The 26,534-nt window shown below is 39.8% G+C and overlaps 1 protein-coding gene across 1 annotated transcript in view; it reads right to left on the reverse strand.

Moving 5' to 3' along the window:
- The window catches only part of Cyp3a9 (cytochrome P450, family 3, subfamily a, polypeptide 9), a 40,112-nt gene extending 26,837 nt beyond the window's left edge, over nt 1-13,275 (reverse strand). Inside the window, 7 exon segments of the mRNA NM_147206.2 lie at nt 1,101-1,249; nt 2,650-2,738; nt 2,955-3,068; nt 6,957-7,056; nt 9,236-9,288; nt 10,698-10,791; nt 13,113-13,275. Of these exon segments, the coding sequence (NP_671739.2) occupies nt 1,101-1,249; nt 2,650-2,738; nt 2,955-3,068; nt 6,957-7,056; nt 9,236-9,288; nt 10,698-10,791; nt 13,113-13,183 (670 nt within the window). The 5' untranslated portion in view covers nt 13,184-13,275.
- Between the last annotated feature and the right edge of the window lie 13,259 nt (nt 13,276-26,534).

Here is a 26,534-nt window from a genome sequence, read left to right on the forward strand (position 1 = left end):
ATGCCAGCAGGAAACCACTGAACTGAGAATAGGACCCCCGTTGAAGGAATCAGAGAAAGAACTGGAAGAGCTTGAAGGGGCTCGAGACGCCATATGTACAACAATGCCAAGCAACCAGAGCTTCCAGGGACTAAACCACTACCTAAAGACTATACATGGACTGACCCTGGACTCTGACCTCATAGGTAGCAATGAATATCCTAGTAAGAGCACCAGGGGAAGAGAAAGCCCTTGGTCCTGCTAAGGCTGAACCCCCAGTGAACGTGACTGTTGGGGGGAGGGCGGTAATGGGAGAAGATGGGGAGGGGAACACTCATTTAGAAAGGGAGGGGGAGGGGTTAAGGGGGATGTTGGCCTGAAAACCGGGAAAGGGAATAACAATTGAAATGTAAATAAGAAATACCCAATTTAATAAAGATGGAGGAAAAAATGAAAAATGAACAAAATAAATGAATAGATGCAAACAATTTTTGAGAATAGACAACACCCTTTGTGACAAAACAGTTCCTTCAACACTCTGTATTAGACATTACTGTACAACTCAGCACTTCTCAAGTATACATCCAAAACAACTTAAAACATGTTCAGACCCAAACTTGTGCCTGTATGAGTATTCATAGCAGCACTGTTCCCAACAGCCAAAAAGTCAAAACATTCCAAATATAGAAATGTCACAAATAAATAGAACATGTTTTGTCCTTACAATGAAATGAGATTCTGCCATAGGGAAAAAAATAAGTACTAATGCACATTTCCAGATGCACTAATTTTTAAATCATACTAATTTGGAAGACAGACACAAAAGGGGAGAGCTTGTACATTTTTTTCATATAAAGTGTTAAGAATATGCAAATCTATACAGTTAGGAAGTAGACTTACTGCTTATGCATGAGGGAGGTAAGGAATTGGTCATTAAAAAGTACAGAGTTTCTAGGATGACAAAGATGTTCCACAGCTGTCAAGAGTAATGACAGGAAAATACTGTAAATATACTTAAAACCAAATACTGGCCTGTTTAGGTGGGCTACTTACAATGTATGTGGATTGTCTTTCACTACACTGTTGCTTAAAAAGGCAGAATGAAACATGAGGTTACGTACTCACTGAGAGGAACAATGGATCAAAGATATCAAATTTTAAGAGCTTCTTGACTTTTTCCACAAAAGGGTCCTGTGGGTTGTTAAGGGAATCAACATTCACTCCAAATGAGGTGGCTGTGATCACATCCATGCTGTAGGCCCCAAAGATGCTGAAGAGAGATAGAAAGTAGCAATTAAGCATCTTCTTAGTCCAGCTAAGTTTCACACCGTGTGAAGCAGGAGTAAATTCATTATGTCCAGACAAGACAGTCACAGCATCATACAGAAACTGTCTACCGTGCCCTTGCTTCTGTCACACTCATTTGTGAGATGTCTGTCAGATGGCAGTGCTGTGCCTGTCTTTGTGCTGTGGGATTCTATCTATGACTGTTAGCTTTAATTATCGAAATGACATAATCTAGAATCACCTGGGGGAAAAGTCTCAAAGAGAAATTGTTTCTACCAAGGTGGACAGGCCTGTGAGGAGTTACACTGATGTGTTAATTGATGTGGAAAGACATGATCCACCACTATGGGCGGTAGCATTCCCTGGGTTTGGTTCTGCACTGTGTAAGTATGGGAAAGATAAGCTAAATTCTAAGCATGTGTGTACTCATTTTATTTTGTTCTTCATTGTAGACATCAATTCTCTCCCACTCCCAGAGATCCAATTCAGCTGGCCCTAACGCACAGAACTATCTTTTCAACCCAAAGAAGTATTTACTATTTCACTGATAGTCTCAAAAAGTCTATGACAGAATATAAGTTGTTTGATGTTTTAACTTTCCTGGTATACAGACAGCATCCTAATATGTGCCAAGTACTTTCTTCACTCTTTTCTCTTGAATCTACACTAACAACTGTTTAGATAATGTTCCTTCTTTCTAAACAATCTTTTTTTTCTAGAATTTCAACAATGGTAATGGAATAGACAAGTTAATAATGAATCCTGAATACAGAGGTGAAACTCATTCTCTATCAGGCACCCTACTTTCTCATAGGAGACATTCCTTTCAAGGGTGGCCTATTACAGTCCTTATGCTACTGCAAAGATGTCTCCAATTTCCTCTGGTCTCAACTCCATTCCTAGTCTGAGCTGTTGTAATCAGTGGTAACACCATACCACCCACTTTTGACTAGTCCTGGTGTGACTTCAATTAACAACTTAACAATGGGAACTTCAGCTCCCCAGTCTTCTATCACGACTGATATGATTTGAATGTGCAGAGGATTGCACACCAGAGGACTGTGTATGTGAACCCTTAGTCCCAAGCTAGTGCCACTGTCTGGGGAAAGTGTGGCAACTTTTGGAGGTAGAGACTCATTGGAAGCAGGTCCCTTTCGACAGGTTTTGATATAGCCTGGCCTTTCTTTCTTCTTTCTGACTAGATACGGTATGATCAGATAGCCTCCCACTCCTGCTGCAAGTCTTCTTGTCATAATGCGCTGCATCTCCCTGGAACTGTAGCCAAAACGAAATATTTCTTCCTTCAGTTGCTTTTGTTATTTTGTCACAGCAACAGGAAAGTAATTTAACAACCAAGCACCCAACAACTGTGTTAGTACTTACTCTTTCATGCTGGTGGGCTTGCCTTCCTCCGATCCCTGCCTCATGTTTCTCACCAACATATCTGTATACTGGTTAATGATGGGGAACATCTGCACACAAAACAAAATCCACGTACAGTGAGTGAGGGACTCGATTCCCAGTGGACACAGCCTTCCCAAGGATGAATCAACAAGTCGCATCAACACAAAAGACCACTGTTAGAAGGTTTTGTCTCAGAGAACTAGGACTGGAAAAGGGCTGTGATCCTCCATTCTCCTCCAGATCTGTTCTTCATGTCTCCAATGAAAAGCTTACTACTTCATTACCTCCTTGAGCTTCCCACTGGTGAAGGTTGGAGACAGCAGGGCTCGAATTCTCTTCCATTCTTCATCCTCAGAGATGGAGATGGCTTTTTTCAAAATACCCACTGGACCAAAGTTCTAGAATTCAAAGAAAAAGAGATGTTGCCATATATAGATTCGGAGAACTCTACAGTTGTGAAAATATATATATATTGACAGGCGTGGCTTACAAATTATTTAGAATTATAATGTCATTGAATGGCCCAGATAAAAAAAATGTATGTTTCAAATGTCTCACTCCCTAGAAGGCTGGAGATAAAGGGGGTGGTTTCAGTTGTGGAGGTTTGATAAAAGTTGGCTTGAGTTGATCAATGTATCAATATGCATGCATTTCAATATACTGCCTAACTCCGCTAGTATGTTCAATGCTATTGAAATAGAATACATTTTTCAATGAAAAATTTGAAGTGTGTGTGTGTGTGTGTGTGTGTGTGTGTGTGTGTGTGTTGCACAGAAAGTTACGAAAACTTAGGAGCAGAAGTTAAAATTGTTCAAAGTCCTTAGTCATCAGGGAGGTACATGCAAATCAAAATGACCCTGAGGATCCACCTTGAGATTCCACGTTGCACCAATCAGAATGACTAAGATCGAAAACTCAAGTGGCAGCACATTTTGGCGAGGATGTGGAGAACTGGTACAACCACTCTGGAAATCAATCTGGCAGTTCCTCAGAAAAGTGTAAATAGACCTACCTGAAGACCCAGCTATACAACTCATGGGTACATACCTAAAACATGCCCCACCATACCAGATGGACACATGGTCCTTGATGGTCATAGTGACCTTATTTGTAATAGCCAACAGCTGAAAACAACCCAGATGTCCCACAATGGAAGAATGGATACAGAAAATGTAGTTCGCTTACACAATGGAATACTATTCAGCTATTTTTAAAGCAAAGACATCATGAATTTTGCAGGTAAACGTATGGAACTAGAAAATATCATCCTGGGTGAGGTAGCCTAGACCCAAAAAGATGTACATGGTATGTACTCACTTATAAGTGGATATTAGCCAAAAAGTACAGAATACCTAGGATACAATACACAGAAATTAAGAATTTAAAAAGCAGGGGTTGGGGATTTAGCTCAGTGGTAGAGCGCCTGCCTAGCAAGTGCAAGGCTCTGGGTTTGGTCCCCAGCTCCGAAAAAAAAGAATTTAAAAAGCAAAAAGGCCAAGTAAGGATGCTTCAATCCCACTAAGAAGGGGAAAGATCATGCAAGGGGAAGGGAGGGAGGTATCTTGGTGGAAGAAGGGGGTGGGATGGTAAAAGGGAAACATGATCAGGTATGGAGGGGAGCAAGAGAGAAGCCCAGAGGGACAGCAGAATGAATGGAAATATACAGCCTCAGAAGGGAGGAGATAGGGAAACTCTCTAGAAAGTACCAGGGACCTGGGAGGTGAGAGACTCTCACGACTCAAAGGGAGGGACCTTGGATGATATGCTCAATGGTGGGTAGAGGAACCTCGAAGAGTCCACCACCAGTAGAAAGACAGGGCCTCAATAGGAGGAATGGTGTTACCAACCCACAGTCACAAACTTTGACCCAGAATCGTTACTGTATAAAAGAACTACAGGGACAAAATTGGAGAAGAGACTGAGGGAAAGGCAGTCCAGTTACCCACCGAACTGGGGATCTACCTCATGGGGAGACCTCAAGGCCTGACACTATTATTGATGCTATGATGTACTTACAGACAGGAGCCTAGTAGGGATGTCCTCTGAGAGGTCCAACCAGCAGCTGACTGAGACAGATGTGGATACTTATACCCAACCATTGGACTAAAGTCGGGGACCCTTATGGTTGAATTAGAGGAAGAATGGAAGAAACTGAGGAGGAGGGCAATCCCATGAGAAGACCAGCAGACTCAACTAACCCAGACCCTTGGGAGCTCCCAGACACTGAGCCCCAACCGAGCAGCATACACAAGCTGGTCTGAGGCCCTAGACAAATATATAGCAGAAGACTGCCTGGTCTAGCCTCAGTGGAAGAAGATGTGCTTAATCCTTGAAAGGCTGGAGGTCCCAGGGAGGGGGAGGCCTTGTAGTGGGGGATCATCCTCTCAAGGAAAGGGTAGGAGAAATGGGATGAGGAACTGTGGGAGGGGGGACCATGAAGGGGGCAATGGGTAGATTTATAAATAAATTTTTAAAAATCTTTAATAAAATAAAAAATTGTGTCGAATTGTATGGAAAATTAAAGTTTATATGCTTTAAAGTTCAACATTGTATTAGAGGCCCCAGCTAGCACAATAAGCTAAGAAAGATAAAATAAAATGTATATAGATCAGAAAGAAAAAAAACTCCTTATCTTCATTAAAATAATGTCAAGTTAGAGAATTCATAAAGCACCGTGAACAAGCAAACATCTGGAATTTACAAATGAGTCGATTCACAAAAATTCAGGCATACTAGTAAAGTATGTGAAAAATATACAAAACCACATTAAATGCACAATGACTTTCACAATCACACCAAAGAAAACTAAATATTTTAGGTATGAATCTGACAAAAGCAATAAAAATGCTCATAAGATAAGTCAACGGAAATTTGAAGGAATGAAGAAACACAAAGCATTCTCAGATCAAATCCTTCTACTGGGGAGGTGGCTCACAAGGTAAGACCCAAACATGAGAACCTGGGTTTGAATCTTCAACAGCCACATTTTGGAACATGGCCATAGGTACCTATAAGTCCCTGTTGGGGAGCAGAGATGGGCAGATACCAATAGCTCACTGGCCCTCCAGACTAGCCAAACAGCAGAGTAATAGAGTCGGATATCTAACATCCTCCTCTGGCCCCTCAGGTTTACACAGGCACACACATGTACAGACATATATATATAAGTCTCACAAACACAAGTCTCCAAATACTAAAAACATGTGTGATACACACATACATTCTCTCTCTCACACACACACATACACACACACACACACACACATACACACACACACACACACACACACACACACACACACACACACACTAGGGGGGTTGTTTCAGCCATAAAGAACAAAATTATATCATTACATCATTTATAGGAAAACAGATGGAACTGGAAATCGTCATGTTAAAGGAAGACAAATTCAGAAACACTAGTATCACCTATCAGTATTGATAATAGATTTGTACTATATACATATAACAAAACGTTATAAGAATTGAAGACAATGCTCCGCAATTAAGAAGACTTTCTCTTCTTGCAGAGAAATGAAGTTTGGTCCTCAGCTCATAACACCAGTAGCTACAGCTCTAAGGGATCCTGCACCCTCTTCTGTCCTCTTTGAGCACCTACACACAGTCAAATAGACTGTGGCGAAGGAACAATTTTGTGGTTTACATAGTTGCACAACTATGCATGGAGTTGCACACCTATATGCACATACTACCAAATCCATGCATGTAAAATTAATACTGAATAAACTATATGGGCTAGGTACATTTTCTGTCATAGAAACATACTAAATTTAGTTATGTAGAACATCACCATTGAGTCAAAGAAGATGAAGATCCATGGGTGCTTGTAGTACATTTGGGCCAATGCCCTATGAAATTATAATTATTCGATAGCAAAAGAAAAACTAACATAAACGGGGCTCTGAAAGGATGGCTCAATAAGAAAGAATACTTGCTGTATAAACATAAGGACCTGAGTTCTAATATAAAACACATCCTTAAGAAAGCTGATGTGGCTCTGAGCACCTGTAACCCCAGCTCTCTGAGGAGCAGAAACAGGAAAAGTGGTAGTACTTGCTGACTAACATCTTAGCTCCAGGTCCAGACCCTGTCTCAAGGCAATATAGAGAGTGATAGAGTAGGACAGTCAACGTTCTCCTCTGGCCTGTATGTGTGTAGGTATGTGTGTGTGCATGTGCGCATACACCACATGCATGTAAACACACATCAAAAAGGCTCTAATACATAAACAAACAGAGATTAAGGTATTTTACAAAGATGCCTACCCGTCGGTTTGTGAAGGTAGAGTAACATTCCTTCACCAGCACTGTTTTGATTATGTCTGGATCCGTGATCGCTAGCACAGGCTGTCGACCATCGTACAACCTGCATTGGCAAAGCAGAGAGGATTAAACCCAGCCAGGTGGATTTTATAGCTGGAGGCATGCCCAGAAACACAGAATCTGATCCAGACATTACATAATACACACCTTAGTTACACAACAATATGCCTAGTTACACAGCAGCGTGAACACCTAGATCACTGGCATCTCGTGAAATGAAGTGTAATATAGCCTATGCTGGGAAGAGGCAAACACAAAATAGCTCTACAAAGAGATGATAATTAGCACTAAATTTGAACATTTGTTAAGTTTGGATGGTGCGTACATGAATATTGCCTATACACACTGATTTTCATAACCTTGTGTGATCAAAATATTATATCATCGGAAAGGATATTGATTCAGTGGAAAACCAAAGGTGAGAAATTTAAGTGCAAATGGATGATCCAGAGGGTATCCAGTGTTAGTGTGCTCTGAGCAGGATCACAAGGTCTGTATGGGCTGTGTTTACTCAGCAGACCCTGTGGCCAGCCCTTAGTTGTCTGAAGGTGTGTGAGAGAAGTTAAAGAGGTATGAAGAGGCTACACCTCCTCACTTGTGTGTAACACGGAGCACAATGCGCCTGGCACCTCTTGCAATGTTCTCAACCAACCTCCAGTGGCCCTGAAATGGAATAATTCATTAGAATTCATTAGAACCCGTTGGTAAAGTATGAACAACAGTTTCTCTAGAAGGATAGGCAAAGAAAATAGAAGAAGGTAGTCACATAGCACAGCTTAAATGTCTCCTATTAATAATTAATACTGTTCCGCTATCAAAAACAATGACTTTATGAAATTCATAGGCAAATGGATGGAACTGGAAAATATCATCCTGAGTGAGGTAACCCAATCACAGAAAAACACACATGGTATGCACTCATTGATAAGTGGATATTAGCCCAAATGCTCAAATTACCCTAGATGCACAGAACACATGAAACTCAAGAAGGATGACCAAAATGCGAATGCTTCACTCCTTTAAAAGGGGAACAAGAATACCCTTGGGAGGAAATAGGGAGGCAAAGTGTAGAACAGAGGCAGAAGGAACACCCATTCAGAGCCTGCCCCACATGTGGCCCATACATATACAGCCACCAAACTAGATAAGATGGATGAAGAAAGAAGTGCTAGCCAAGTTCCAAGATCAAAAACTTCATTAGTCTGCAGGGAACATGGTGCTGTGACCATATCCCACACTTACTGTAAAAAATCATGAGGGGGCTGAGGAGATGACTCAATGGTTAAGATCATGGTTGTGCTTCCAGAGGTCCTGGGTTTGATTCCCAGAGCCCACATGGTGGTTCACAATTGTCTGTCACTCCAGTTCCAATGGATCTGACACTTGGCCTCTATGGCAATGTGTGTGTGAATGTATATGCATGCAGGTAAAATACTCATACACATAAAATAAAAATAAATAAAATTTTAAAGTCAGTATCATGAGCTGAACATGATGGTGTATGCTTGCCTATTAAAAGTCTAGCATTCAAGGAGTAGAGGCAGAAAGATTAGGAGTTCAAGGCCAGCTTCAACTATATAGAAAGATTATCTTCCCTCCACCCCCAGAATATATTTAAGCAGCTAAGATCTAGCAAGACTGTCTTGTGTTAGATAGGACATCTGACTCCAAATAAGACAGCAAGAATCAGCAGAGAACATATTCATACATATCATACATATTTCTATTGAGCAGCCTTCCCATCATGAAGGTTTTGAATAAGTGAAAAAAATCTTTAAGAAGATGGATTCTTAAAACCTAGATGTGTTTTCAATGTTTTGTGATTACTCACAGTCTTTCTTGAAAGCATAAACTAGATTCAAATTGTAAATAAATAAATAAATAAATATGAAATACAGAGAGATACACATCTTTAAAGGTCTCAGGGGAATCATTATATGTTATTTGAGAGGTACACAGAGTAGAACATTGGAAGAGTAGAATATCCAGATATTGAACTAAAACTCAGATGAACCATTCCTGAGTCATCAAGTCCTGAGAAAATCAAAACATACAACTTCTTTAACCAAATTCCAACTGTGAATCATGACGCTGGAAGTTATATGGGGCCTTTGATAGGAAAAGCCTCCATGAATCTTTATAATACATCACTTCTACTCAACATCCTGTGGACTTTTGTAAATGTTTCAAATCTACTCAGCGGAATTTGCTATAATACTTACCCCCATAATTTCCCATATTTTTTATGGCAGTATTTGTCAAATTCCCAGAAGCCCTGTAAAGAAAATGAAAATCCATGAATAGTTTAAATATAGTGTTCTTGTTCTAATTGGAGTACAAATGGTTTGACTTTTACAAAATCAGGCTTACTATCCCTCAATGGCAGTGAGACATTCTTATACATAAGTGTTTCAGTAGAAGGGAGGTTAAGTTCTAGAGGCATTTGAAATGGAGTTATTAAAGTTTCCTGAATTTCCTCCCAACACAGCACATGCACAAAACCCTCACCCTTGTTTGTGGATAATTGCTAACTGCATTGCACATTCTCAGCCACTTACTCTTCATTATGAATAAAAGCTAGCACCCTGTCTCTCTCCAAAGCTCTTACTTCTTTACACATTGACCTTAAAACCCTCCAACTCTCTGAATTGTTCCTTCCATAGGCACAGGGTGGAACAGAAGCTGAGGGAAAGCCAATAAGATCCATGTAACTCCATATTCAGCCGCTTTTTCATTTATCTCATGACCTATCCCTAGAAGACTAATAAATAGCATTAAGACACTGAAGAAACCACTGGCCTCTTTTCATTTAGAGCATTTAGTCTCGGGTAAGTTGCTGAGTGAGAGGGCCAGTGAATAAGAATGACAAGAAGGAAGATAGAAAGGGGGCTCAGGGTTGAAGAGCACCGCCTCCTATTCCAGGGGTCCAGGGTTCAAATCCTAGTACCTACATGGCAGCTCTCTGTAATTCCAGTTCCAGAGGGACACCTTTGTGGGCACCAGGTACTCATATACAAACATGTATGCAGGCCATACATGTTAAGAATATTTTTAAAATTTAATAAAAAAGAATTTGCCTTCGTGGCTCACTGTCAACACGGAAAGATAGGGAGATGCCACCTCTACACGCAATGCAGCAAAGAATAATATTTCTCCTGTACACATAACTGGAAATTAGACACTTGCTTCAAGTTGTCATTTCTGACACTTAAAAAGAAAACTCCTGCTAAGTTTTAGTCATAAATTTTAAAAATGTGAATAAAAATTCCCAAAGCATAGTTTCCCCCTTGCTAGTGTGAATAAATCAATATGAGGCACATATAGACACATGTTAAAAGTCTCAAGTGACTTACTGTATATTATGAAAGGGGTCCACATAGGAGAAAATTGGAAGAATGGAATAAAAGTATATTGCCTTTAACAGGTCACAAATCTGAACATCAAGTCCTCAACGTAAGCATTGGCATTTCAGAGAGCTGAGCTGATCAACTGTGCCAAACAACTTTTTCCAAAGACCAGCAGCAAAGCTTTGAGGAAATTGATCTTGCTTCAGGTGGAAGCCAAATAATGGTTTCTGAAATTCCACCTGCTTCTACTCAAGAGCTTGCCTTTTTATTGATGGAACTAAGCCAGTCTTGGCAACCACAAGAAGCAAGCTAGGGAGCTCAAGGAAAATCCACTCACCTTCCTGTAAGCAAGAATCGTCCCCAAGAAAGGCAAAGGTTTGGGCCCAGGAATTCCCAACTTTTTAAAAATTCCATGTGAATGAGTTCCATATCTGTGAAGCAAAAGAGAAAGCTAGTATGTTGGGATTGCTTATTGTAGAGGCTCACCAATCGTGGATACAGGCACTATAAAATTCAAGCAGAGGAGGCCACGTGTAACCAACAAATAACAATAAAATCTCCAACAGCAATTACTATTTTTGGTCTTTACTTCTCTTGAGTTCTCTGTGGGACTCCCAAAGACCACAAAGGCTATCTTAATAGGCGAGTAAAACATTTGTGCTCTAAATCCTAAAGTTAATCATTAATAAGTGCTTGTAACTTGAGTGTGGTGGTCATATGAATTCTTTTCTGTCGTCTCTTTCACTTGCTTTTATTTAGGAAATTGATTGGATGTGATTCATCTGTCCTAGTGATCTCCAGTAGAAGCCACACCCCACAAGTGTTTTTGAGAGGTCTCTCCTGAGAGAAGATGTGTATTCTCCACTTCCTGCCAACTCATACCTGAAGGTATTCTATTTCGTCACTGACTCATCCTCTTCCTTACCCACCTCTATTAAGGGATTTGAATGACCTGACAAACTGGTATATCAAACAATGGTGAATTTTTTAAAACCTGATAACCAAGTTTATTTCAAAGCATGCATGCAATCCATGCCATGTATCTGTTTATGCATTATGCTCATACTCTTGACACTATTATAAACAGATGAAGTTATTGTAAAACTGTCACAAATATTGAAAGCAACAGACCCACTTTAACCTTTTAAAAGAAGGTCCTGGGATTATCTTAAAGAAATTCTAATGCTGAATAGAAAGAAATGAAAGATTTCAGTTAATTATAAAATATCATAAGATGGAAAAGGTATTACCATAATACGTTAAATACTTACTATTCCTTTAAAAATAAAACCAAAATTAAATTTTACATTTTCACATTACTGTGAGTGTGTACCTTTTCTTAAAGCCTAATGATAAAAGAAGTCAAATATGAGGTATGTATGTGTGAAGGGAGAGCATCTACCACCCACAGATTCATAGGTACACACACACACACACACACACACACACACACACACACACACACACTCATGTAGGGGTGATTAGAACAGTGGTTCTCAACATTTCTAATGTTATGACCCTTTAGTCCTGTTGTTATGATCTACAACCATAAATTATTTCATTGCTATTTCATAGTCGTAATGTTGCTACAGTTATGAATCATGATGTAAAAATTTAATATGCAGGATGTCAGATATGTGACTCCTGTGAAAGGCTCTGTTGACCCAAAGGATTAAGACCTCACAGGTTGAGAACCACTGTGACAGAATGGGTGGGGTGGCTACATATGCTTTTAATTCTGGAACTCAAGATAACCTTTCTCCTCCCCTCACTGTACTATTACAGTAATCTATTTATTGAAAGGCAGTCCTGAGATGAACATATTCACTGATGCTCCCAGTGGAACGTAGAAAAAAAATATTTAACATCCTAACTGTTTCAGAGTTCTGCCCTTTGTGGATGCCAGTAGATTTCATAGGAAGGAGGAATTCCCTCTACTGCTGGTAGGGAATTTGACAGAAAATGATGAAGGGAAAGAATCAAAGTCAGGTCTTCTTTTCTCTAAAGATTCATCATTTATGGGAGCTAGAGAGGTGGCTCTGTGGTTAAGAGCACTTCCTGCTCTTCAGAGGACCAGGGTTCAATTCCCAGTGCCCACATGGTGGCTCACAGCCATGTGTAACTCCAGTTCCAAGGCATACAATGTCCTCTGCTGACATCCATGGGCACAAAGCACTCAGATAGTGCACATACATGCATATATGCAGGCAAAACACTCACAAAAATAAAATGATCAAATGTAATATACTAGGGACGTTGTATAAATGGTCCTAGAAGTGGAACAAGGAAGCAGAATCTAGGCATGTATACATGGGGCAACACTCCACATCTCCAGCATCAGAGAAAACAGAGGTTAAGACAACACAAAAGTTCTTCCTGTCCTCACAATACCCACAATCCTGAGACCATGCAGAAGAGGCCTCCCATCAAACACAATGACTATCCTTTTATAATATGCACACTGAGCCCTGGCTGGTTAATTTGGGGGAAAATCTGAGACTCATTTTGGGGATAACCCAGATCTAATTGAGGTCACCTCCATCCTCCTATACCCAAAAGGTGGAGTTTAGTAGAAGAGGAGGGATTTGCATAAGATCAAAAGCAACACCTTAAGTCTTTGCACATCCCAGGCTCAAACAATGTCCCCTTCATTTTCTCTTTGGATTTTCCAAGCCAGTAAAGGGAAGAATTATCTGATTCAAAGGCCCCAAATCCTGATCACTGAGGAGAAGAGCCTGGGCAGTTTACTCACAGGTAGAGGAGCACCAGGCTGATAACCAGGAGCAGCCAGGTTTCCATGGAAAAGTTTGGGATCAAATCCATTGCCGTTTTCTTTAAACAAGTCTCTCTTCGAGCTTTACTCTCAATTTTGTGTACTGCCCTTTGCAGGGCTGAACGTGCTGAGCTCCCTTCCCTGCCCAGCTGTGTGTGACTCAAGGAAACCACCCTGTAGTGCTTAAGAACAGGGAAAGGAGGTGGGGCTGAACTTGTAGCCAATGGAAACACCTACAGTTCTGAGTCAAGTGTACTCTCTAACCTAGCAGTTGGCAAAGGATCATGGACGTACCCACTTTGATCTCTGAATTCATTTGGTAAGAAACATTGAGTAAAAAGGGGCCAGTGTTATCACTTTCACGAAGTACAAAGGTATTGCTTGTTATCAGAAACTCAGGGGAAACCATTGACTGTAACTCTCCTAGTGCATTTCTGTCCTAGTTTTCTCTCTGTCGTTGTGGAGAAAAAAAAAACACTGTGAACAAAAACAACTTGGGAGAAAGTTCAATTTGTATTACAACTTAAGAGTTGGTCCATCATGGAGGAAAGTTAGGACAGAAAGTCAAGGTACGTATCTGAAGACAGAAACTGAAGCAGACCCCTTGGCTGAATATTGTTTCCTTCTTCCACACTGAGGCTTTGTCAGCCTTCTTTCTTCTTTTTCTTTCTTTTCTTTTCCTGGAACTAACTCAAGTCCTCTGGAAGAGCAGCATTCTCTCTTAACCACTGAGCTTTCTCGGCAGTCTTTCAGCTTCCTTTCTTATCAAACCCAAAAGTACCTTCCTAGAGGTAACACTATCCACTGTGGTCTGGGCCCTCCCACATTTATCATTAATCAAGAGTATTCCCCCACTGAGGTACCTACAGGCCATTCTGGTGGAAACAATTTCTTAACTCTGATTCCCTCTTCCTGGATATAACTAGGTTTGTGTCAAATTGAAAAAAGCGACCTTTGGTCCTTTTGTCCCAAGCTGCTTCAATTCCGAAAATCTTGAAATCTACCCAAATGAGCACACAAAATCAACAAAAAGGAACTGATTCTTAAATAAATAAATAAATAAATAAATAAATAAATAAATAAAATAAAATAAAATTGAGAAATCCTTAGGCAATCTGACAAAACCAAAGAAATCCAAAGTTCATTGGGGATTGCAGTGGAAAAACTGTACTCAGAAAATCTGGATAACCCAGAAGAAATAAAAGGATTTCTAATGGATATCATCCACCAGATACATTACAAGCCATGAAATGGCAAAATCCTGCCATCACAGGAGAGACCACCAGTAATACCCACCCTTACCCATATCCCTGACCCAAAAGGAAACTATATAGGGCCTCTGGGAACAGGAAGATAGGGGCACTCAAGCTGCAGGTTCCCTGCGGTCCAGACACCACCTGGATCTGAAGGGACACGTTCAAACAGCTCCCTGCACCTATATCCTGGGGGAGGGAGAGCTAAACCTTCAGAGGGGCAGACACGACTGGGAAGCCAGAAGAGACTACACTCTGCCCACATTTCTGACTCTAGAGGAAAATGCCTAGCGCCATCTGGGCCCCCTGTGAACAGGGACCCGAGAAAAGGCGGAGCAGGCCCTTCTGGTTACTGCCCTCACAGAGAGCTGAAACACAGTCCCCCAAGGATCGACTTCAGGCCAGAGACCAGAGGTAAGACCAACTTCTGTGCTCCAAGTGACCTGCCTGGTGGACTCAGGACACACGCCCACAAGAACAGCTGAAGAGCAGTAGACAGGAAAGACTACACACCTGAAAGCAGAATAATATGTTCCCATAACTGGCTGAAAGGAAACAGGAAAACAGGTCTACAACACTCCTGACACACAGGCCTATAGGACAGTCTAGCCACTGTCAGAAATAGCAGAAAAAGATAACACTAGAGACAACCTGACGGTGAGAAACAAGCACAGGAACCCAAGCAACATAAACCAAGACTACATGGCATCATCGGAGCCCAATTCTACCACCAAAGCAAACACTGAATATCCAAACACACCAGAAAAGCAAGATCTAGATTTTAAATCACATTTGATCATGATGATGGAGGACTTCAAGAAAGACATAAAGAACTCCCTTAGAGAAATTCAGGAAAACATAATAAAAAAAATTAGAAGCCTATAAAGAGGAATCACAAAAATCCCTGAAAGAATTACAAGAAAACACAATCAAACAGCTGAAGGAATTAAAAAAGGAAATAGAAGCAATAAAGAAAGTAAAAAGGGAGATAACCCTGGATATAGAAACCCAAAGGAAGAGACAAGGAGCTGTAGATACAAGCATCACCAACAGAATACAAGAGATAGAAGAGAGAATCTCATGAGCAGAAGATTCCATAGAAATTATCGACACAACTGTTAAAGATAATGGAAAATGGAAAAGGCTACTGGCCCAAAACCTACAGGAAATCCAGGACTCAATGAGAATATCAAACCTAAGGATAATAGGTATAGAAGAGAGAGAAGACTCCCGGCTGAAAGGACCAGTAAATATCTTCAACAAAATCATAGAAGAAAACAAACCTGAAGGAAGAGATGCCCATAAATATACAAGAAGCCTACAGGACTCCAAATAGATTGGACCAGAAAAGAAACTCCTCCCGTCACATAATAGTCAAAACACCAAATGGACAAAACAAAGAAAAATATTAAAAGCATAAAGGGAAAAGGTCAAGTAACATATAAAGGCAGACCTATCAGAATTACACCAGACTTCTCGCCAGAGACTATGAAAGCCAGAAGTTCCTGGACAGATGTCATACAGACCCTAAGAGAACACAAACACCAGCCCAGGGTACTGTATCCAGCAAAACAATCAAATAAAATAGATGGAGAGACCAAGATATTTCATGACAAAACCAAATTTACACAATATCTTTCTAAAAATCCAGCCCTACAAAGGACAATAAATGGTAAAGACCAACACAAAGAGGCAAGCTACACCCTAGAAAAAGCAAGAAACTAATCCTTATACAATAAAACAAAGAGAAGACAAGCACACAAACATAATCTCACATCCAAATACGAATATAACAGGAAGCAACAATCACTATTCCTTAATATCTCTCAACATCAATGGACTCAATTCCCCAATAAAAAGATACAGATTAACAAACTGGATACGTAATGAGGATCCAGCATTTTGCTGCCTACAGGAAACACACCTCAGAGACAAAGACAGACATTACTTCAGAGCAAAAGGCTGGAAAACAACTTTCCAAGCAAATGGTCAGAAGAAGCAAGCTGGAGTAGCCATTCTAATATCGAATAAATTCGGTTTTCAATCAAAAGTCATCAGAAAAGATAAGGAATGTCAATTCTTATTCATCAGAGGAAAAATCCACCAAGATGAACTTTCAATCCTAAATATCTATGCTCCAAATACAAGGGCACCTACATACATAAAAGAAACCTTACAAAAGTTCAAAGCACACATTGCACCTCACATAATAATAGTAGGAGATTTCAACACCTCACTCTCATCAATGGACAGATCATGGAAACAGAAATTAAACAGAGACATAGACAGACTAACAGAAGTTATGAACCAAATGGACTTAACAGATATTTATAGAACATTCTCTCCTAAAACAAAAGGATATTCCTCTTCTCACCACCTCATGGTACTTTGTCCAAAATTGACCATATAATAGGTCATAAAACAGGCCTCAACACATACAGAAAGATAGAAATAATGCCATGCATCCTATCAGACCACCATGGGCTAAAGCTGGTCTTCAATAACAATAAGGAAAGAAAGCCCACATATACATGGAAATTGAACAATGCTCTACACAATGATAACCTGGTCAAGGAAGAAATAAAGAAAGAAATTATACACTTCTTAGTATTTAATGAAAATGAAGATACAGCATACCCAAACTTATGGGACACAGTGAAAGCTGTGATAAGAGGTAAACTCATAAGCTCTGAGTGCCCACAGAAAGAAACAGGAGAGAGCATACATCAGCAGCTTGACAGCACACCTAAAAGCTCTAGAACAAAAAGAAGCATATACAACCAGGAGGAGTAGAAGGCAGGAAATAATCAAACTCAGAGCTGAAATCAACCAAGTAGAAACAAAAAGGACTATACAAAGAATCAACAGAACCAGAAGTTGGTTCTTTGAGAAAATCAACAAGATAGATAAACCCTTAGCCAGACTAACAAGAGGACACAGAGAGTATGTCCAAATTAACAAAATCAGAAATGAAAAGGGAGACATAACTACAAAATCAGAGGAAATTCAAAAAATTATCAGATCCTACTACAAAAGCCTATATTCAACAAAACTTGAAAATCTGCAGGAAATGGACAATTTCCTAGACAGATACCAGGTACCGAAGTTAAATCAGGAACACATAAGCCATTTAAACAACTCCATAACTCCTAAAGAAATAGAAGCAGTCATTAAAAGTCTACCACCCAAAAAGAGCCCAGGTCCAGACGGGTTCAGTGCAGAATTCTATCAGACTTTCATAGAAGACCTCATGCTAATACTATCCAAACTATTCCACAAAATTGAAACAGATGGAGCACTACCGAATTCCTTCTATAAAGCCACAATTACTCTTATACCTAAACCACACAAAGACCCAACAAAGAATGAGAACTTCAGACCAATTTCCCTTATGAATATTGACGTAAAGATACTCATTAAAATTCTTGCAAACCGAATCCAAGAGCACATCAAAACAATTATCCATAACAATCAAGTAGGCTTCATTCCAGGGATGCAGGAAAGGTTAGTATGTGGAAAACCATCAACGTAATCCACTATATAAACAAACTGAAAGATAAAAACCACATGATCATTTCATTAGATGCTGAGAAAGCATTTGACAAAAGTCAACACCCCTTCATGATAAAAGTCCTGGACAGAACAGGAATACAAGGCCCATACCTAAACACAGTAAAAGCCATATACAGCAAACAAGTAGCTAACATTAAACTAAATGGAGAGAAATGGGAAGCAATCCCACTAAAATCAGGGACTAGACAAGGCTGCCCACTCTCTCCCTACTTATTCAATATGGTTCTCGAAGTCCTAGCCAGAGCAATCAAACAACAAAAGGAGATCAAAGGGATACAGATTGAAAATATCACTATTTGCAGATGATATGATAGTATATTTAAGTGATCCCAAAAGTTCCACCAGAGAACTACTAAAGCTGATAAACACTTCTGCAAAGTGGCTGGGTATAAAATTAACTTAGATAAATCAGTACCCTTCCTCTACACAAAAGAGAAACAAGCTGAGAAAGAAATTAGGGAAACGACACCCTTCATAATAGTCCCCAAAAATATAAAATACCTCGGTGTGACTTTAACGAAGCAAGTAAAAGATCTGTACGGTAAGAACTTCAAGCCTCTGAAGAAAGAAATTGAAGAAGATCTCAGAAGATAGAAAGATCTCCCATGCTCATGGATTGGCAGGATTAATATAGTAAAAATGGCCATTTTACCAAAAGTGACCTACAGATTCAATGCAATCCCCATCAAAATACCAATCCAATTCTTCAGAGAGTTAGACAGAACAACTTGCAAATTCATCTGGAATAATAAAAAACCCAGGATAGCTAAAACTATCCTCAACAATAAAAGAACTTCCAGTGGAATCACTATCCCTGAACTCAAGCAGTATTACAAAGCAATAGTGATAAAAACTGCATGGTATTGGTACAGAGACAGGCAGATAGATCAGTGGAATAGAATTAAAGACCCAGAAAAGAACCCACACACCTATGATCACTTGATTTTTGACAAAGGAGCCAAAACCATCCAATGGAAAAAAAGATAGCATTTTCAGCAAATGGTGCTTGTTCAATTGGAGGTCAGCATGTAGAAGAATGCAGATCGATCCATTCTTATCACCCTGTACAAAGCTTAAGTCCAAGTGATCAAGGACCTCCACATCAAACCAGATACACTCAAACTAATAGAAGAAAAACTAGGGAAGAGTCTCAAACACATTTCCTGAACAAAACACCAGTGGGTTATGCTCTAAGATCAAGAATCAACAAATGGGATCTCATAAAACTGCAAAGCTTCTGTAAGGCAAAGGACACTGTTGTTAGGACACAACGACAACCAACAGATTGGGAAAAGATCTTAACCAATCCTACAACAGATAGAGGGCTTATATCCAAAATATACAAAGAACTCACGAAGTTAGACTGCAGGGAGACAAATAATGCTATTAAAAACTGGGGTTCAGAGCTAAACAAAGAATTCACAGCTGAGGAATGCCGAATGGCTGAGAAACACCTAAAGAAATGTTCAACATCTTTAGTCATAAGGGAAATGCAAATCAAAACAACCCAGAGATTGCACCTCACACCAGTGAGAATAGCTAACATCAAAAACTCAGGTGACAGCAAATACTGGTGAGGATGTTGAGAAAGAGGAACACTCCTCCATTGTTGGTGGGATTGCAGACTGGTACAACCATTCTAGAAATCAGTCTGGAGGTTCCTCAGAAAATTGGACATTGAACTACCTGAGGACCTAGCTATACCTCTCTTGGGCATATACCCAAAAGATGCCCCAACATATAGCAAAGACACATGCTCCACTATGTTCACAGCAACCTTATTTATAGTAGCCAGAAGCTGGAAAGAACCCAGATGCCCTTCAACAGAGGAATGGATACAGAAAATGTGGTACATCTACACAATGGAATATTACTCAGCTATCAAAAACAATGACTTTATGAAATTCATAGGCAAATGGAGGGAACTGGAAAATATCATCCTGAGTGAGGTAACCCAATCACAGAAAAACACACATGGTATGCACTCATTGATAAGTGGATATTAGCCCAAATGCTTGAATTGCCCTAGATGCACAGAACACATGAAACTCAAGAAGGATGATCAAAATGCGAATGCTGCACTCCTTCTTTAAAAGGGGAACAAGAATACCCTTGGCAGGGAATAGGGAGGCAAAGTTTAAAACAGAGGCAGAAGGAACACCCATTCAGAGCCTGCCCCACATGTGGCCCATACATATACAGCCACCCAATTAGACAAGATGGATGAAGCAAAGAAGTGCAGGCTGACAGGAACCGGATGTAGATCTCTCCTGAGAGACACACCCAGAATACAGCAAATACATAGGCAAATGCCAGCAGCAAACCACTGAATTGAGAATGGGACCCCCGTTGAAGGAATCAGAGAAAGGACTGAAAGAGTTGAAGGGGCTTGAGACCCCATATGAACAACAATGCCAACCAACCAGAGCTTCCAGGGACTAAGGCACTACCCAAAGACTATACATGGACTGATCTGGGCTCCAACCTGATAGGTAGCAATGAATAGCCTAGTAAGAGCACCAGGGAAAGGGGAAGCCCTTGTTCCTGCTAAGACTGAACCCGCAGTGAACATGATTGTTGGGGGGAGGGTGGTAATGTGGGGAGGATGGGGAGGGGAACACCCATACAGAAGGGGAGGGGGAAGGGTTAGGGGGATGTTTACCCGGAAACCGGGAAAAGGAATAACAATCGAAATGTAAATAAGAAATACTCAAGTTAATAAAGAAAAAAAGAAAAAAGTTAAAAATAAATAAATAAATCTTTAAAAAATGTAGGGAGGACACATTCTTTCAGAGGGAATAATAAACCACATATTCTCCTTTATATACAGATCCTATCCTAATACATATGTATGTAAACAAATGTAGATGTGGGTACCATGGATAGAAAGTATAACAAGAAAAGGTGAATGCTAGGTGGTAAGGAAGGAACTGAGTGGTGGATAAGGACTGAACACAGGTACAGAACCCTCAGACCATGAAAGAAGATTAAAAGCTAGTTGTTTTTCTAATCTCAACTCTGTCACTGATCTTCCAGGGTTTGGGGGTGGATATGTACATAACAATATATTTTATAGCAATGGTATAAAATCTAATGTGAAACTCCAGGGCTTCAGAATGGCTTTTCTAACCATATAAAAGTTCACTTAGATATGTAAACTTTGGGTCTGTTTAATTTTGGCTGTGTGGATTATTTTTTATTTGCCAGTTCTCTATGATAAAATTTTCATTAGAAAAAAAGATACTTAATTTAGAAACTGAAATTTCAGTTCATTTTTTTTTTAATTTTTGTACAAGAGACAAAGATCAAGTCTTTCCCATCAAAGTGGAAAGCCAAACTAAACGAACAGTGGGAACTAATAGGAATGATGGCGGCACAGAAGTAGAAATAGGGGATGGGATGGACTCAAAATATAATATACTTATATTAGAATGTTTGTGTGACCCTGTATTATTTATAACAAATGTTCATAGCAAACACTTTAAAGCATTAAATTTGCCCCCCAAAAAAATCCCACAATAACAGAAAAAAAAAAACCTTTCACTCTTTCCTAACGTCATTTACTAAAAAGGTTGTCTATTCTTCAGTGTGAATTTTATTGTCACCTTTATCATAAACCAGAGGGTGTGTCATATGCTTGAATCAAAGAGCAAAGGGCACTCTCCAAGAGTTTCAGGTTGTTATGTTCTGGAATTGGATTACAGGCACATAGGTACTGATAAAAAATATAGACAGTGTGATAAGAAAGGAAAAGACTGTCAAGAATGAAAATGGCCCAGAGAGCTGGGAAGGAAGGGCCAAAGGCTCAAAGGCCCTGGGACATTAAAGTCCTCCTCCTTTACAGATTATTTACATGGTGCTTTCTGGGTTTTTGTAGAGGTGTGCGTGTGTGTGTGTGTGTGTGTGTGTGTGTGTGTGTGTGTGTGTGTGTTCACATTCTGTTTTGTTGCACGCAGCCCATGGTCAAAGGATGTGGTGATTTAGATGAGAATGGTCCCTGTAGACTCATCTGTTTGAATGCTTATTCCACAGTTGAAACTATTTGGGAAGGATTGGGAGGTATATATCCTTATTAGAGGAGGTTTGCCAAGAGAGTGGAGTTTAGGGTGCCTAAAACCTACACAACTACAAGTTCTCTCTCTCTCTCTCTCTCTCTCTCTCTCTCTCTCTCTCTCTCTCTCTCTCTCTCTCTCTCTCTCTCTCTCTCTCTCTCTCTCCCCCCTTGCCACTTGTCTTTCTCTTGACTTTGGATCAGATGGAAAATCTGAGCTACTGCCCCAGTGCCATGACTACCTGATGGCCATGGACTCATTCTCTGAAACTGTAAGCAAGCTCCCAATTAAATATTTTCTTTTCTTTTATAAGTTACCTTGGCCATGGTGTCTCTTCACAGTAGTTGGGCAGCAACTAAGAATGAGGGGGTTCCATCCTTCTATCATTGGTTTCTTCATGTGTCAATCTTAACGCCTCTGGAAATGTCTTATCTGCTGTTCTCCTACATCAGGTATGGCTGCACAGGATTGTTGACACATCCTTTCCTGTATTCCTGTCATTGTGAGGAAAATGGATGGAACCAGAGATCACCACATTAAGTAAAATAAATCAGGTTCAGAAAGACAAACATTGCAAATCGATTCTTTCTAGGTTTTACTTTATTTTCAGTCACCTTGGAGGTGAGTGTCTTTCACATCCATATATAGGTACCTGCTGAGGACAGAAGAACACACTGGGTACCTAGAACTGTAGTTGCAAGCAGGCATGAGCCTCGCCCATCAAGACAGGCTCCATGGTATAAAATCTAAAGTCATTCGAAAGATTGCTTCGAGAGCTTCAAGGCAGCGTGCTCACACAAAGCAGCCTTGTTGTGTGACAGGTTTGTTTTTTTTTTTTTTGAGGATATGGAACATAAGCAAAAAAAAAAAAAACACCTATTAACCCCATAAAAGGAACTGATGGCACACCAAAATAAAAATTACACCAAAGTTCAACTTGACAAAACAGCTGATTTATTGGGATTCCTTGCAGGAGTGGGGGTGAGAAGTTTGGTTTTTTTTTATTTTATTTTTCTTGGCTAATTTATGTATTTACATTTCAAATGTTATTCCCCCCCCCCTCACGTATCCCCTCTCCACTTACCCTACTTCTATGAGGATGCTCCCACTCCCTCCCACCCACCCACTCCAACCTAAACGCCATGGCAGTACCCTACATTGGGGGAAAAGCCTTCACAGGACCAAGGGCTTTTCCTCCCATTGATGCTGGACAATGCCATCTTCTGCTACAAATGTGGGTGGAGTCATGAATTCCTCCATGTGTACTCATTGGTTGGTGGTTTAGTCCCTAGGAGCTCTGGAGGGGTCTTGTTAGTTGATATTGTTGTTCTTCCTATGGTGTTGCAAACAACTTCAGCTCCTTCAGTCTTTTCTCCAACTCCTCCATTGGAGTCCCTTTGTTCAGCCCAACGGTTAGCTGCAACCATCCTCACCTGTATCAATAGGGCTCTAATAGAATCTCTCAAGAGACACCGATATCTGGCTCCTGTCAGCAAGCACATCTTGGCACCAGCAATAGTGACTGGGTTTGGTGGCTGCATATGGGAAGGATCACCAGGTGGGGCAATCTCTGGATGACTTTTTCTTCAGTACCTTCTCCACTCTTTGTCCTTGTATTTCCTCCCCTGAGTATTTTATTCTCCCTTCTAAGAAGGAATGAAGCAATCACATTCTGATCTTGCTTCTTTGTGGGCTTTATATAATCTGTGAATATTTTCTAAGGTATTCCAAGCTTTTGGGTGAATATTCACTTACAGTGAGTACATATGAGTTGTGTTCTTTGGTGACTGGTTTATGTCATTTAGAATGATATTTTCTAGTTCTATCCACTTGCCTAAGAATTTCACATAGTAATTGTTGGTAATAGCTGAGTAGTGCTCAATTGTGTAAATGTACATTTTCTGTATCCATTCCTCTGTTGATGGGCATCTGGGTTCTTTCTACCATCTGGCTATTATAAATAAGGCTGCTATAAACAAAGTGGAGCACGTGTCCTTGTAATATATTTGAGCATCTTTTGGTATATTCCCAGAAGAGATATAGCTGGATCTTCAGATAGTACTATGTTCAATTTTCTGAGGAACCTCCAGACTGATTCCCAGAGTGGTTGTACCAGCTTGCAATCCCACCAACAATGGAGGAGTGTTCCTCTTTCTCCACATCCTCACCAACATCTAATATCACCTGAGTTTTTTATCTTAGCCATTCTGACTGGTGTGAGGTGGAATCTCACCTTTGTTTTCATTTGCATTTCCCAGATGACTAAGGATGTTGAACATTTTTTATTGAGTATTTTTTATTTACATTTCAAATGCTATTCCCTTTCCCAGTGTCCCATCCATAAGCCCCTATCCCATCTGCCTCCCCCTTCTTGAGTAAGGGTATTCCCTCGTTAGGTGCTTCTCAACCATAAGATATTCCTCATTTGAAAATTCTTTGCTTAGCCCTGTGCCACGTTTAATAGGATTATTTGATTCTCGAGAGTCTAACTTCTTGAGTTCTTTGTATATATTGGATATTAGTCCTGTATCAGATGTAGATTTGGTAAAGAACTTTTCCCAATCTGCAGGTTGCCATTTTCTCCTAATGACAGTGTTCTTTGACTTACAGAAGCTTTGCAACTTTATAAAGTCCCATTTGTCGATACTTGATATTAGAGCATAAGCCATTGGTGTTCTGTTGAGGAAATTTTCCCCAGTGCCCATGTGTTTAAGAATCTTCCCCACTTTCCTTCTATTAGTTTGAGTGTATCTGGTTTGATGTGAAGGTCCTTGATCAACTTCGACTTGAGCTTTGTACAGGGTGATAAGCATGGATCGATTTGCATTCTTCTACATGCTGACCTCCAGTTGAACCAGCACCATTTGTTGAAAATGCTATCTTTCTTCCACTGTATGGTTTTATCTCCTTTGTCAAAGATCAAGTGACCATAGGTGTGTGAGTTCATTTCTGGAACTTCAATTCCATTCCATTGATCTACCTGACTGTCTCTGTACCAAAACCATACAGTGTTTATCACTATTGTTCTGTGATAAGCTTGAGGTCAGGCATGATGATTCTGCCATAAATTCTTTTATTGTTTTGGATAGTTTTTGATATCCTGGGTTTTTTATTATTCCAAATAAATTTGCAAATTGCTCTTTCTAACTCTATAAAGAATTGAGTTGGAATTTTTATGTGATTTGAGTTGAATATGTAGATTGCTTTCAGGAAGGCAGCCATTTTTAAAATATTAATCCTGCCAATTCATGAGCATGGGAGATCCTTCTAACTTCTGAGATCTTCTTCGATTTCTTTCTTCTTGAAAGAAATTGAGACTTGAAGTTCTTGTCATACAGATATCTTTCACTTGCCTGGTTAGAGTCACACCAAGGTATTTTATATTATTTGTGACTGTTGTGAAGGGTGTCTTTCCCTAATTTTCTTCTCATCCTATTTATCCTTTGCATAGACAAAGGCTACTGATTTGTCTGTGTTAATTTTATATTCAGTCACTTTGTTGAAGTTGTTTATCAGCTGTAGGAGTTCTCTGGTGGAACTATTGGGATCACTTAAGTATATTATCATAACATTTGCAATTAGTGACATTTTGACTTCTTACTTTCCAACTTGTATCCCCTTGACTTTCTTTCATTGTCTGATTGCTCTGGGTAGGACTTTGAGTACTATATTGAATAGGTAGGAAGAGAGGGGGCAGCCTTGTCTAGTCACTGATTTTAGTAGTATTGCTTAAAGTTTCTCTCCATTTTGTTTGATGTAGGCTACTGGTTTGTTGTATATTGCTTTTATTGTGTTTAGGTATGGACCTTGAATCCCTCATCTTTCCAAGACTGTTAACTTTAAGGGATGTTCAATTTTGTCAAATGCTTTCTTGCCATCTAATAAACTGAACATGTGGCTTTTTTCTTTGACTTTGTTTATATAGTGAATTATGTTGATGGATTTCCATATTTGAACCATCCCTGCATTCCTGGGATGAAGCCTACTTGATCATGATGGATGATCGTTTTGTTGTGTTCTTCAATTCAGAATGAGAGAATTTGCTGGGGATTTAGCTCAGTGGTAGAGCGCTTACCTAGGAAGCGCAAGGCCCTGGGTTCGGTCCCCAGCTCCGAAAAAAAAAAAAAGAACAAAAAAAAAAAAAAAACACACAGAATGAGAGAATTTTATTGAGTATTTTTAGGTCGATATTCATAAGAGAAATTGATCTGAAGTTCTCTTTCTCTTTTGGGTCTTTGTGTGCTTTAGGTATAAGTGTAATTGTGGCTTCATAGAAGTATTTGGATAGTGCTCTGTCTGTTTCTATTTTGTTGAATAATGTGGACAGTGTTGGTATTAGGTCTATGAAGGTCTGATAGAATTCTGCACTAAACCCATCTGGTCCTCGACTTTTTTTTTTTTTTTTTGGTTGGGAAACTTTTAATAACAGCTTCTATTTCTTTAGGAGTTATGGGACTGTTTAGATGGTTTATGTGATCCTGATTAACTGGTACCTGATATTCTGCCTAGAAAATTGTTCATAA

The sequence above is a fragment of the Rattus norvegicus genome, chromosome 12 (assembly GCF_021556685.1).
Source record: "Rattus norvegicus strain SHRSP/BbbUtx chromosome 12, alternate assembly SHRSP_T2T, whole genome shotgun sequence".
Taxonomy (NCBI): Eukaryota; Metazoa; Chordata; class Mammalia; order Rodentia; family Muridae; genus Rattus; species Rattus norvegicus.